Raw genomic sequence first — 14,668 nt, forward strand, 5'->3', positions numbered from 1 at the left:
CCCTACTCTGGTTTTAATCCTTTATTTGTAGGCTGTAGATCTGGCCTTCCAGAACTCACGGGGCTCCGGTTTCTCTTCACAACAAAGATGATATAAACCTCACAATGGCGGCAAATATTATAAAAGTTCCAGATCATGTGTTTTATTTTATGTTTTTGTATTTCATCAAGATATTGTGTGGACATAGATGTTTTTAGCCCTAAACAAGTGGTGAAAAACCTAAAACATATGATTCAATATGATTCATCATATAAAAGCTGCTGGAAAAAAACCCATAATTTTTAAAAAATATAGAATATCATCATTTTTAAAAGATGTCATCACTGTAATTTTACAACATTAAAAACAATGTCAGCCATTTATTTAATCATGTAGATCAGGGGTGTCAAACTCATTTTCTTACGGGGGTCACATTCAGCCCAATTTAATCTAAAGTGGGCCGGACCAGTAAAATAATAGCATGATAGCCAATAAATAATGACAACTCCAAATTGTTTTTAGTGCAAAAAATAACATTCAGTTATGCCAATATTTACATTTACAAACTATCCAAACAAAAGGATGTGAATAACCTGAAAAAAACGGAATTTGTTAAGAAATATAAGCACAGTTTTATCAATATTATGCCTGGACTTATCATTTATACATATGCATTACAGATCAGATCTACAAAGGCACAAAACATGTAGTAACAAGCAGAATATTGTTAAAATTCCACTTAATTTTCTTTAGACATTTCAGGTTGTTCATATTTGTTCAGGTTATTCACATTTTATTATTAAAGGGTAGTTTGTTAATGTAAACATTTTCATAATTTAATGTTTTTTGCACTAAATCAAAGAGAAAAAATTGGTGTTGTCATTATTTATAAGTTATTATGATATTATTTTTGACTTTGATGCCCTAACTTGCACTTTGCAAATTCATCCTACAGGCCGGATTGGAACCTTTGGCAGGCCGGATTTGGCCCCTGGGTCGCATGTTTGGCACCTGTGATGTAAATATTTTGCAGCTTTGAAAAAAAATTAATTTGATGGTGTTAAATACCTATAAAAGTTCCAGATCGTGTTTTTTATTTTAAGTTTTTATCGAGATATTGTGTGAACATAGATGTTTTTAGCCCTAAACAAGTGGTGTAAAAAACCTAATTAATAAACCACTTTTGATGTCAGAGACGATATTTACTGGCTCTAAATACAGTCAGGTCCATAAGTATTTGGACAGTGACATATATTGTGCAGTTATGCCACGTTTCCACTACATGGTATCGACTCGACTCGGCCTTTTTGCGTTTCCATTACAAAAAAGGACCTGGAATCTGGTACCCGGTACTAGTTCTTGGTACCACCCCAGCCGAGGTACCAGGACTGAGGACTAGATACTAAAACGTGATGTATAAACACTGCAGACCACTGATTGGTCAGAGAGTCGTCTCTGTGACCCGCCGTTTTACAAAAAAACAGATGCTGATGTTGTGCCGAATTCTGCTCCCTGCCAAAAACTGCATCACGCAGCAGCTGCCAAAAACAGCTCCCCCTCCCTAAGTCAGCCATGAAATGGACAAAGTGCACCGAATTCACCCTGTCACACCAGAATAGCTCCAAATATGAGCTGCTAAAGTCATTTCACTCCTTTGGCTTCGCAGTCTTATTCTGATCGGGGATGCAGTTTTCAGCTGTATCTGCTGCCAAATTCTGCTCCCTGCCGAAAACTGCATCCCCAGCCGCAAGTGATGTAGTTTTCGGCAGTATCTGTTTATATTGTGATATATTTTGTGTATTGTGTATCTAAAATTTAACTTTAAAAAGTCTTATATAGCTTACAGTTTGTACATTCTTTAATATTAAACAGATTTAAAAAAAAAAAAAAAAAAAAACATAACTGCAATATCTTACAGTATTATTAATTACTTAATTGCTACACAGGTATGATGGTGTTAAGAGGTTGAACAATTCACTATTAATTCTATACCCTACAGTCAGAAAGGAGAAAAAAGTTGTGACGGTGAATTTGGTGCGCATTGTCCTCTTCATGGGAAGGGGAAGCAGTTTTCGGCAGGGAGTAGAATTATGAAGGGCTATGAGAGTAATATGTTTACAAAATAACTTATTACACTGAATGTAGTATAATTTAAGTTTAAGTATTTTTCTGTTGCAACTTAAGGTGTGGACATGGACTAAGGGTGTAAATAGGAGAAGCAGAAATAAGCCTCCAGCTTCAGCTTCTTCCTTTTTCAGTTACAAAATGTGTTAATTTTATGCTTGTTTGTTTCTTTTTTAATATGTAGGTGTTTTGTTTTGTTGTCTTTTTTATATGTGTGTGTTTTGTATCTTGTATTTAACTGGAATAAACATTCATTCATTCATTCATTCATTCATTCAATTCGCCACAACAGCGGAACTTTACAGTGGAAACGCGGCAATAGATAGGAAGTACCATTAGCTTCGATTGCTAACCAGGTGAGTCTTTCACTAATTATGTTATGTTGCTCAGGAATACTGTAAAATAAACTCAATTGCAGAGACTCGAAGCTTGCTAACAAGGTATAGCATGCCTATATTGATAAACCTTTTAATGTAGAAACTTTAATGTATTTAATAGAAAATGGCGACGGTTTGGGGCATCTGTCATTAGCAGCTAATTAGCTTTAGCGCTAATATCGTACCGCGTTTGCAATTTCATCAAACTTCCTTGACTTCTTTGTCGGATTTTCTGTGTAGTTTTCTTGGGACAGTGCCTACAAGTTGTTTACAAAATGTTTTCACTTTTGAAATTTTTAACGATTTTTTAAATATTAAAAAATTTGACTTTATTTTAACAGGTCATATTTTGGTGGTTTACAAATTCATCTAAATCCACTGTTTTGTATTTTATTTTATTTTTTTAATTATTCTGACAACAAAGAAATGACCCGGGGCTTAACAGGCTAGTGCGTTTTATCTATTTGTGCTGCACTTTTAAGCTTGTTTATGTTAAATCTTTGAGATTTTGAGATTGTTTGACAGTTTCAGATTAGAGCTGTAACCGATTAATCGACTCAAAGTGATCCAAAAAAATCATTCAACCACAATTCTCCTGAATCAAAGCTTTGTTTCCTTCATTTCTCTGCTGTTAAACATTGGTTCCACTGTTGTGTTTCACACGGACGCTTATTGTGATGCACAAAGAAACTTCAATTCAGGAAAACTGCAATAGAATATCTCCCTTCAATCAAATCGAGTTGATTAATCGAATCGGGACTTTTTGCATTGACTTCAAGCACCTAGTCGATGAATTGGTTGCAGCTCTATTTCAGATAACAAGACACGTTTTACCTTGTGTATAAATACAGTTTATATGTAAAAGCCACGGTCAAGGGACGATTGGAGTCTCCGGATGATGCGAGTTGCGCATGTGTAGAAGCATTCATGTATGTCGGCCATCTTTTACGATTCTCTACGGCAAACTCGCTAGGACAAACCACTGTTTTGTGAGTCAATTTATGTAAAAGTACAGAGATTTGACTTTACCTTCTAGCGATCAGAAGAGAGTGAGTTTATATGCCTACTTTTGGTTTCTTTCACAGCTGAGAGCCTATCCAGCTGACAAACGTTTTGATCTAAATCTGGGGGAAACGGAGCGGTGGAGGGTAGTCCCAGTTCTATGTCAACAATTGTCCAAAGTTGCTGTAGAGAGTCTGAAATAATGGTCCACAGAGATAAATGCTTCTATGTATGTGCGCCTCACATCTTCTGGAGACTCAGATCGTCCTTTGACTGCCACCCTTGATATCAGGTATAATTTATTTAAATAAACTGAGCTTTTTGCTTCAACTATCTTAACATCCAACAGCAATGTCATGGGTCAAGACTGTAATTTTACATTAAGTGCCTTGCACAAGGGCACAATGGTGGCCACTATGAATTGAACCCACAACTTTTTGGGCCACTTGCATCCAAGTCAAGCTCCTTAATCTTTATGCTAGATGTATGTCCTGCTGTTCCATAGAGGTTTTCTGTCTCCAGACCCACTCCCAAACTTAAATAAGTTTACCCAGGTTAATTAAAGTTTTTAAATAAGCTAGAAAATGACTAAGAACGCATCACAATCTTCCATTAGCAATCAAAATGTGTTTTAAAATAGCAATCTTAATTTTAGAAAATGTCGGAAATGGATTTAGCATCTTAATGAAGCCCTAAAGCACTCCAACATTGTTTAAATTGGCCGAACAGATCCTGAAATAAGGCCACATAGGTGGTTATGCTAATTTATGCTAATTGTGCAAATTGCGCAACATATGCAAATTTGTATCTGGCAGTTTCTATATGCTGGGGACAAATACTACACATTTCTGTTTTCTAACATAAAACTTTGTTATACTCAACACTTCCGGGTTCTCAATGGGGCTCTAAGAGCTGGCAAGTAGACTATTATACTATCTCACACTGACTTTCTGAATTAACTATGCAGCATTAAGAAGCTGAAATACTATATTTATGAAGTTTGTATTAACAATAATATGTGGTAGGCTATATTTAAGGAATTTTTTTTTTCCCTTATACAGTTTTTCAGCTCACAAAAGCTCATGATGCACTACATACCGTCAATACTGTAGATTTGTTTAAAAAAAAAAAAGTGTTATATACCTTTTGGTAATTGACATAAACTGGATCCTTCTTTCAACCTGAAAGAGGGTGGATGTTTTGTTTTTACTTTGTTTTATGGTGATTAATTGGATGCTTTCCAAAGAGCAGATGATGATAAATAGACATGGTTGGATTTAATGGATCACTCACATTACTGACTTCTACCTCTAGACATGGGAGGTGAATGATCAGTTTATCTGTGGATTAGTCTGGCTCCTGGATTAGTAGTCTGGATTACAGCCCCGTTAATGAATGAAAAATGTACAGAGTAACTAAACACAATTAAAACAGTCCCCGGCAAGAGGATTGAGTCATTACATTGAAAAAAGAAGAGACAGAAGGCAGCTGTAGTGTATTTTTATGCCGAAATCAGGGGTACTTGGCTCAACAGGTGGAATTATTTCAGAGGATTTCTGTTCATTTTCTGGGCAAAAGTAAAATTGAACTGAATTTTGTCGTCAATTACTCAAGTGAGGCTTTATTTAAAAGACTGATCAAGATACTGTGTTAAGATTTTATCCACTTAGCTGAGGCAATTGTGAAATACTTCCATGCATTTTACACTTTCATTTCTTTTCCTGAACATATGTATGTTTTGAGTGACAGATGTGATGGATCGGCCCAAAGATGCTACTATGCAGTTTGGAAAGGCGTCGCCCTCCTGTCATGTCACTGAAGAGCAGATGGGGTAAGTGTCTAATCAGGCCAAAACTGAGTTAATCCGGACTGACGGCAACTAGTGGCACTAATAAAGATGAGGTGGACTAATTATATTACTGCATTGCTATTACCATGCTGAAAGTTAACACAGAGACAAAGCAAAGACAAAGGAGGAGGAGGATTGTATTGTAACGCTGATAAAACCCCTTCTGCATTTGTATTTTCTGGTTTTATCCACATGGCTGACCCTGCACTAGCTCTGTGTTTGCACAAATGCATCCCCCTCCTCTACCTAAAAGGAAAAAAACTGAGCATTGCATGACTGTTCTTGAAAGAAATATGGGAGCTGCCTCAGAGGGAGGTGGAGAGAAAGGGAGGGAAATGGACATAATATGGTAGATTAGGGTGCTTGAGAAGGGGAGAAGGGGGTGGGCGAGAGATCCGCCCCTTGCCAAGACCTTATTGGGGGAGGGGTCTTCAACTGGTCAGAGAAACCATTCCTGCAGGGGTGCATTGTCTACGACTACAGCGACCATGAATAGAAAGCTGATTACAACAGTCAGCATGCTGTATTCAGTTGCATGGCTGCATATCATTGATCACATGTTGCCACTTAGTGTATTCGCTCTATTTCTCAGTAGTTTCACAGTTTTCAGTCGCTTTTACTTGTAATTTGCAGGCTGGAAGTGTTCACATCACATCCACATCTTGCCAGATAAAGCAAATCCTCCCTCTGCCTGTGTCAAAACGGCTTGTGTATTATTAAAAGCTTTTAAATAGAGCAGTGTCTTGGCCGACTACCAAATCTAGCGCCTTGTTGCCAAGGAAACACATACCCGTGGTCTCGGCTCTGTCTTTTTTTTTCTCTCTCCCTGGAGGCTCATATTTCAAAACTGTCAGCAATCTCCTGCACTCACACTACTGCCTTTCAGCTAAAAGCTTTTTGTGCTGCTAGTGGGAGCAGAATGGAGGGGGAAAAGGAAAAGCAGATGGGAGTGGTTTAGAGGGAGAGGGAGGGAAGATGAAGGCCCTCCCTCGCCGTTGCCAGGGAAACTTGATGTCACGGTGACATCATAAACCACTAAAAGCTTTTAACCGGATTCCTCTCCCGCCTTAGGCCCCATTTTGAGTCCTCTTTCAGCGAGGCTGGGGGGAAGGGCACAGGCAGCAACGGTGAGCGTGTGATGCCTCCTTGCATGCCTCATACCCTCACTGCAGATTCAACACAGCTCTCAGATCAGTAAAACCCTTTCAAACTCAACCTGGAAAGCTTCTGTTTCTGCAAGCACACAGGTCATCAACAGAGCCATTTCAAACATGGCAGTAGAGGACAGTTTCAGCTACCTAATGCCAGGCCACAGTGAGAAGCACCGGCGGGCCCCCAACTGGACCGACGGGGAAATGAAGGCCCTCCTGTACGTGTGGGAGGAATACCACAACGAACTCAAAATGAGCAAGAGGAACGCCAAGGTTTACGAGAAGATGTCCCAGAGATTTTTCCAGCTGACTGGAGAGCAGCGCTTCAAAGAGGAAATCAAGATGAAAATCACCAACATGTCTTTCCAGTACAGGTAAGTGCAACAGTTTCACACGTGTTTCCAGCTGATGCATGAATGTAAACTTATCTTTTTGCTTCCACAGGCGACTAAAGTCCACTCTCGCTGAAGGTGCAGAACCCCCAGACTGGCCCTACTACAAGCCCATTGAGAAGATCCTGTCTAAACCGCTGGAGAACGGGCGGGTGAACTCTTTTGAGTACCACGCCTCGACCCCAGGGCCGTCGACCTCAGCCCAGCCTGCGGACAACCTGGGGCTCCAGGCCGAGGAGGGCATGGTTGGATTTCTGCCAGAGTACACAGGCTCCTCAGATGAGATGGAGATAAAACAAGAGCTGGACTCTTTCAGCTCTGACAGCGAGCACACACAGGGATCCAGGTAACAGGCGATGCACACTCATGTTTATGCTTTTGTGTGTATGCATGTACAGGGAGCACTTCATTCATAATTTACTGATAAAGATAAAAATACAAACTGACCTTTGTACTTTGTTGCATCAAGAAAGTATTTTCAGACAATATTTAGATTATAACCTCTATCTATCTAACTATCACTGTAAGTCACATAAACTCCTGAAAGCAATCAACCAAGAAAGCGGCATATTTTATTAAAATATATGTTTTTGCAAAACAAGAAACATGATCATTTCAGCGATAAACTCAACCCAAGATCTATTCATTTGTATTTTTTTCCTCCATAAAATAACATTTCAGCCAGTATAAAGAGGGTTTAATTTTCTAATATAATCCAAGGAAATGCACAGTTCTATGATGATAGTTTCTTAAATCTCAGTGACTTAGTTTGCACCATCCCAGAAAACAACAATGAATGAAAAGATACAACTGATTATTACTATACATATAATATACAATTACAATCTTAAAAGACAAAATTAAAGGTTGTTTCAAAGTGCATTTGTTCTGGGATTAAGCTCCATATGCACAAGGGAGTTTTTGAGTTTAATCTAAGTAAATAATAGAACACAGTTATAACTATGGTTATGTCTGTCAAGGATGGAATTTTCACAAGCTAAAATTTACTGGATAAATGATATAATTATCTAAAAACATAAATACATTAAAATAACACAACAGTTTACATGGTTTGTTATATTTGGAGTGCATGTATGGGCATTTGTTTGTGCAAAATAATGTATTTGTTTCTGTACAGGAATATGAAGAATATTTAAGTGTTTTTTCCAAACAAATCCAAACCCTAGTATTAGGTTTTGTCCAAGATGAAAGTATGATTGACCTGTGGGAAGAAGCTCCTCTTCACGCTCTCTGACATCATTAATTTTGTGCAGATGGGTGATAATCTAAAGAAAAATGTCTCTTCCAGGGTGATCATGTCCCATCCTTAGAGAATGAGAACTTAGTGAATGATTTGATTAGTCTGAAAATGATCATATGCTGTTACCTTCAGCAGATTTGAACTCAGAATAACAGTGTCACATAGCACTGTCCAATTCCACCAAGAAAATGGGTTTCATCCCTGAGTTCACAGTTCACACTATGTTTACATGGAGCCTAATATTCCACTAGTGGTCAGACCAACAGTCCAATCTGAATAAATCAATCAAAACAGGCTGGTCTGATCAGATTAGAATGGAAATAATAGACATGAAAACACTTTCCAGAAGCAACAGAAACTGATTTGCAGCAAAAAAAAAAATTCTCTGAACGTCCAAATGGATCTTATCTTATGACCATGAAAAGATGACACACTGAATTTTATGTCAATTAATTCATGTATTGATAGGATTAGTGGACCAACAGGTATTAAACAGTATAGATCAGTAGATGCTTTTGGTCACTGGAAGCTGTTCAAGTCTCTCAAGGTGATTTTTCCTTTAATTTGTCACCAACCTTTGTTTTTATTACATATATTTTTATTTATTATATGTTATTGTGTTTTATGATTTATGTTAACTACTTTTGACACTAGATTCCACAGTTTCTGTCTTTAAATATCATCCATTAAACCTTGGATTTGATTGCACTCTGTTTTCCAGCTCCCATCCTACTTTGTCCCGGAAACGGCGTTCGAAGCACCTGTCCATGAAGAAGAAGAAGCTCCGGGTGATGCAGGCCATGCTGCAGCAGCAAAGGCGGTCGAGCCGAGCTATCGAGGAGATGTGCAGGGAGGTTCGGCGAGCCCTGCAGCAACAAAACCTCCTCCAGGTCCAGTGCCTCCAGCTGCAGGAGCGAATGATGAACCTTCTGGAGAAGATGATTCAGCCTCCCCCTGCCATGCCAGCATCGTGGGGTCAGGGCGGGGTCAAAGATCCGGGGAACCCTTGAGGTGGAAGAGTTGGGGTTTTTTCGGATGTAGAAGATACTGTAGATCTTAATTTTGCCTCACCTATAGCCTCTTTGAAGCAAAAAGTATTTATTTGGGGGTTAAGCTGAATATTTGGGTATGTCGAAGTGTAGTTTGTATCAGTGATGAGAGGTGGAATGGGCATGAACTGTGACTGTGACTGTTAAGTATACAATCACAAAGGATGGTCCAGCTCCATTTAGTTTTTTTATGCCAAAGTATCAATGAAACAGCTAGCGGAGTGCCATTTACTTTTGCATATTTTTGTGTTTGCTGAAAAGCCAGGAATTTGCATAAGACCCATCTCCCGAAAGCCCATTCTGCTCTGAGTGATCAGCTGTAGAACCAATAAACCTGACAACCAAGGACCATGACTCAAAACCAAAGCCATTGTGAAAGTAAAGTGTAATGCCATGGGTGGCCACTAGGTGTTGGTTGCAAAAACTTGTACATCGTAGCATTACATTGCTCCAAAAACCAACATAGCGACGCCGCAGACTGTATATTCTTTAAGTATATCACTAATAAGAGGTGGATAGATACGGTGACGTCATCTACTGGTTTTGATCTGCTAGTTTCCATTTGACTGTAACCATGTTGGCGCTTTTTAACCAGATGGGATCATATTCGCCAACAGGCTGGAGCTGTGGGTATGCAAGGCATGATGGGCAAGCTAATGCTAAATGCTTGCTCACTTTGGGTAACAAAGTTATTTGATGGGTTTGTTATTTTAACTTAGTGAGCACAAATACAGTTGTGCTATTGTGAAAAAAAATGTTTTATTCAATAAACAGGAGCTTGAAATGTCACATTTGGCACAGGAGTGAATGTTAGGTTTGACATAAAATCTTACCACCTGTGGAATTATTTCAAGCACATTTTGTCATAGGGTTCAAATGAGACCAGACTGACTCATGGAAACAAACTACTGATGAATTATTTTTAGAGAGAAGGGCAATGTAAGTACAGGACATCCAGGCCTTTTAGCAGTCAGCACCTAGTGGCCAATTGTGGTATTACAATTTTGAGATACTTCAGTTGGAGCTCCTGGGTGACGTCAACCATTCCATCTGTTTCTAATACAGTCTGTTGTGACGACCCATAAGTGTTAGCATGAAGTCCAATTTACATTCAAATTAGTACAAGCCCCAAATGCAGGATGAGTCTCGAAATTGTTAAATTGTTTTCTACGAAAACTCTAAAATACTAAATATAATAATGTAGCTTATAGGTGTCATGTAGCCAGAACATATAAAAACACAAACATTAAATATAAAGATTTCAATAGCCATGTTTACACAGAGATTCTGGACGATAGGTGAGATGGTGATCCCACCTTTTTACCACGACTGACCACATTCCACAGCCAAACCAAAAGAGTAACAGAGGGAGACAGGCTGGACTTTTACACAGCGGACCTGTGTTCCAGAATCAAAGGGTGTAACGTTTAACTTGCGCGTCAGAAATATCCCTAGCATAACGGTGTTGGCTCTCAAAACAACAATAGAGGACGAACAGAGCGCAGTGATGCAAATTTTAAGTTTAATTCAAACTCAAACGGCGTCTCCCCAGTTTGACATCTTTCTGGTCGTGTTATGTTTGTTTACTGTAGACGGCCCACGTCATCAAAACATCACACCTTGGTTGCAGAACAAGAGGTGTTCCTTTTATTTGATTCCACCTTTATCACTGCTCTGTTACTTCCTCCAGAGGTGTTACAGAGCTGTGACAGAGGTGGGACCAAATGATCCCACCATTTCATTTACACAGATGTTCCGGAATAAAGGTGAAATATTCCCACAACAGAAGTGCTGTGTAAAAGGGGCTATTGAGAGTTCAAGATTGTTTCACACCAACTGTATCAAAAGCTCCTTCTTGATAATTGTCAAGTATCCTATTAAAAAAATCAGTGGGAACAGCAGTCTTGATAAAAAATAAAAAAAAAAACAACAGAGGTCTTTTGTTGTCCCTATTGTCACAGTGCCACAATAATTATATGCTAGGAAGGTTTGCTGCCAAAACAGCCTATTTGTAGCAAAATAAATCCACAAAATCTCATGAGGAATCAGTCCTGTTGATACTGCAGATGTTTGAGAAGAGCTTTTAACAGCATGAGCTCTACAAGGTTTCAATAAAAGGGACATTGTCCAGCTTTTCTTGTTTTGGGTGACCTACCATCTGTGTGAATGAGACTGCATCATTGTTAACCTTAGCTTTAGAAATCCATACTTAGAGAAACTAAATAACAGAGCACAAAGAGCTTCAAGAACAGTGTTCAGCTGACGGAAGTTTTCAAGGTGAACCTCATTTAGACTTGATGAAAGCTATAGACATTTTCAGTACTTGTGAAGATGTACTGCTCTTGATCTTCTGTTGAATTAAACTATGAATAGACCACCTTCTTGTCTTTCATTTCATATCTATGTCCATTGTTGCCCTGTGTGTGTTAATTCATCTGAAATGCAAAATACACAGAGGACAAGGGCTGACAGAGCCGAAGCATTAAGACCCATGCCTTTTAGCCTATTTTAAGAGGATTTGGAGAAATTAGGGATTAAGTAAGTTCCATCGCACACAACACCGGCTCCACGGATGTCACTTCCCTATGGAGATGATAAGACACTGCAGTGTTTAGCACCATAAACCCAAATATGCCACCATGAAACCCATAAATAAAGAAATTACAGGGGTACATGGCCACATATCCCGTTTTATTCCTTTTTAGCTCATTGGCAATGAACTATTGTGAAGGCGCCATGTCTGTAGCCTTCTTTAGCAATTTTATTCAAACATGTCCGAAACTGCTGATCAGATTCATTTCAAATTTTTTATGTAACCCCTTGTTCCTTGGGACAATGTGTACAAAGAATTTTTGACAAACTTTTTAAGTATTAAAAATATGGCTTGTAATGGGCCATATTTTGATGGCTTAGAACACTGAAATGGTTGGAGATAGCAATATAGTTACTATTGAGCACTGATAGGAAGTCACATACGGACTTTCATTTAATTTGTTGAGTTTGTTATCCTTGCAAATTTAAGTTATTGATTCTTGATAGAACATGCTTGATAGAGTTACAGGGTCATTGGTTCTATTTGTATAATACATTCATGTTTCTACAGTCACAGAGAAGGCATGAAATTTCAGTCATTTCTCCTCCCCCTTTTCTATTTTGACTTATTTATTATTATCTGCACTTTGCTCTGTTGTTTTCTACTTTAAATGTGTGTGTTTTTAAATGTTCATTTCAGTCTCGATCCTGTGGATTGCAATTTCATCATACTACATGTTGAATGACAATAAATGATCTTGAATCATGAAATTGAGTAAAAAAAAAAGGTCTAAAGTTTGAGAAACATCATGGAATTTAATCCAATCTGTAATGACATTTAATAGAGAGTTTGATGGAAAAAAAAATGGAGTGACTTTGTTTGTTTTAATCTACCATACTGATTTACTGGATGTGGTAACTGTTATTACTTAAAACAACATTATCTCTTTTGCAAATTTATTCATACAATTCATGCAGTCTTGTAGCAATAAATATAATAACATTTAAGGACAGCTAGGCTATCACAGTTAATTACACTATAATATGTGTGAGCATTTGTATCACATCTTCAGGTTAGGAGTATGTTTTGTTAAAACCAGTGTCTGAGTCAAAAACACATGGATTTTAAGGTAGTAAGAGGTGATTTTAAGCCTTTATAATGACTTAAATTAATTTAAAAATAGACTCCAATACAAAATTGACATTACCTTTATAATGGTGCATTAACTTAAATCTGTTTTAAGTGTGTTTTTGTGAAAAATGTGTTAAAATGTGAATATATTGTCAAACTGCACTGTCAAAGATGATAATGAAATAGAAATGTGATTTGGATGTTAATGTTGGATTGCCGCATCAAGTATATTTTATGTATAAACAGTTGAATGGGTCTGAAATTGTATTCATATGGATCTGAAAAAGTTTTAAATGTAACATGTTGATGCCCATTGTCCTCAGTGCTTTTACATTTCTTTCTGTAATGAACTGCTGATGAACTAAGACACACTTCTGATTATGGGAGTCATGTTATTGATCTCAGAAAGGTTATGGGAAAGTTTACTGAAATGTTAATGTGTCAATGTGTGGGAAACCTGACACATGTAGTTAACCCTAATACTTAACCCATGTGACGCTGCTGCAGCCGTTACAGCCCTTTGACCAGAGCGGAGGCTGCTGTTTACAAAGCATGTGCAGTAAGAGCTGCTTCAGTGTGGAAGACGATCAAGCACCTGAGAGATTAAAATGAAACATACACAGGTAAGACTAATATGTAGTTTTATCCATTTTTATATCATACTTACACACCCTAATAATTTATTCTGTTTAATTATCAAGTTTGACATAAAATGCATTCTGCAACTCAGTATTTTTCCCAGGTGTTTTATCATCCTTGTGATTTACTGATTCATACTTTCTGTAAAATGAGCCATATATTAATAAGAAATAGCTTAAATTATATATATTCAAGTCTTTTTATTTCACTGTTGCCTATAATAGAATTATTCTGGTTTCAGACACATGCTGAGTCCCTGTTACACTCTATTAAGAATAAATCACATTGTCACAGTCATTTCATAAGAAGAGATAAACATACTTTATTCCAACTCTTTGTGAAACAGTGCATGTTGAGCAATGATAATAGACATTAAATACTTTTGTTTCTTACATATGTAGTTTAACATCATTTTCAGTATATGGAAATACAAACCATGAAATGATAAAAGCCTCTAAATATTGTTTGATTGTATTAAGACTAGCTGCTTTCTTTGTTTGTTGTGCATCCTTGAAAGCATTTTTCCACATTATTGATATTTATCCTATTTTTTTCACTCCAAAACTTTTTTTATTTTAATTTCTACCCTTTATCTTGCACTGTTATAAAAAGTTGTGTTTATCTGTAGAGGGTTCACATGCTAAATGTTGATCACTCAGACAAACTTAGCTCTTAATGTTCAATAAGCTGTAATACAATTTATTACAATACTTTTTACAGGCTCAAATATATTTATATATGGAAAAGTAATTGATCTTTCAATTGTAGCGTAAGAGGCAATTTATCAATAGTTTGGACTGAAAGTATTTTTCAAAAAGTGCCATAGTTTCTTCTTTTTTCTTAACTCTTTGCTACTGTTAAACAACTTTTAACCCTTTCATGCATAGTGGGCACTACAGTAGACAGCTGTTCAACGGTGTTCTCGTGTATATTCATGGATTTTGTGGTTTTAGTTTCATATGAGCCAACAGAGTGGACGCTTATGAATCATCCCATATACACTGTAATTCATACCGTTACTGTAACTTTGCTCTTCTAGATAAAGCTGATCTGATCTCATGTTTGAGTGTAAAAAAAATGCTAATTGTTATTAGATAGTAATTAACAGTTTTTTGATTTTTTTTTTAACAGAAAGTTTTCTTTGCATATTATTGCCATGAAGTGAGTAATAACTAGTAATA

General features: G+C 37.4%; 1 protein-coding gene across 1 annotated transcript; it reads left to right on the plus strand.

Annotated features, from left to right (window-relative positions):
* The first annotated feature begins 6,271 nt into the window (after positions 1–6,271).
* On the plus strand, positions 6,272–10,790 carry msantd1 (Myb/SANT-like DNA-binding domain containing 1). The gene is made up of 3 exons (XM_030162472.1): positions 6,272–6,856; positions 6,927–7,220; positions 8,857–10,790. Exons 1-3 carry the CDS (start codon positions 6,603–6,605, stop codon positions 9,143–9,145), a joined length of 837 nt encoding a protein of 278 aa, XP_030018332.1. The 5' UTR covers positions 6,272–6,602; the 3' UTR covers positions 9,146–10,790.
* The last annotated feature ends 3,878 nt before the right edge of the window (positions 10,791–14,668 follow it).

The sequence above is a fragment of the Sphaeramia orbicularis genome, chromosome 18 (genome assembly GCF_902148855.1).
Source record: "Sphaeramia orbicularis chromosome 18, fSphaOr1.1, whole genome shotgun sequence".
NCBI lineage: Eukaryota > Metazoa > Chordata > Actinopteri > Kurtiformes > Apogonidae > Sphaeramia > Sphaeramia orbicularis.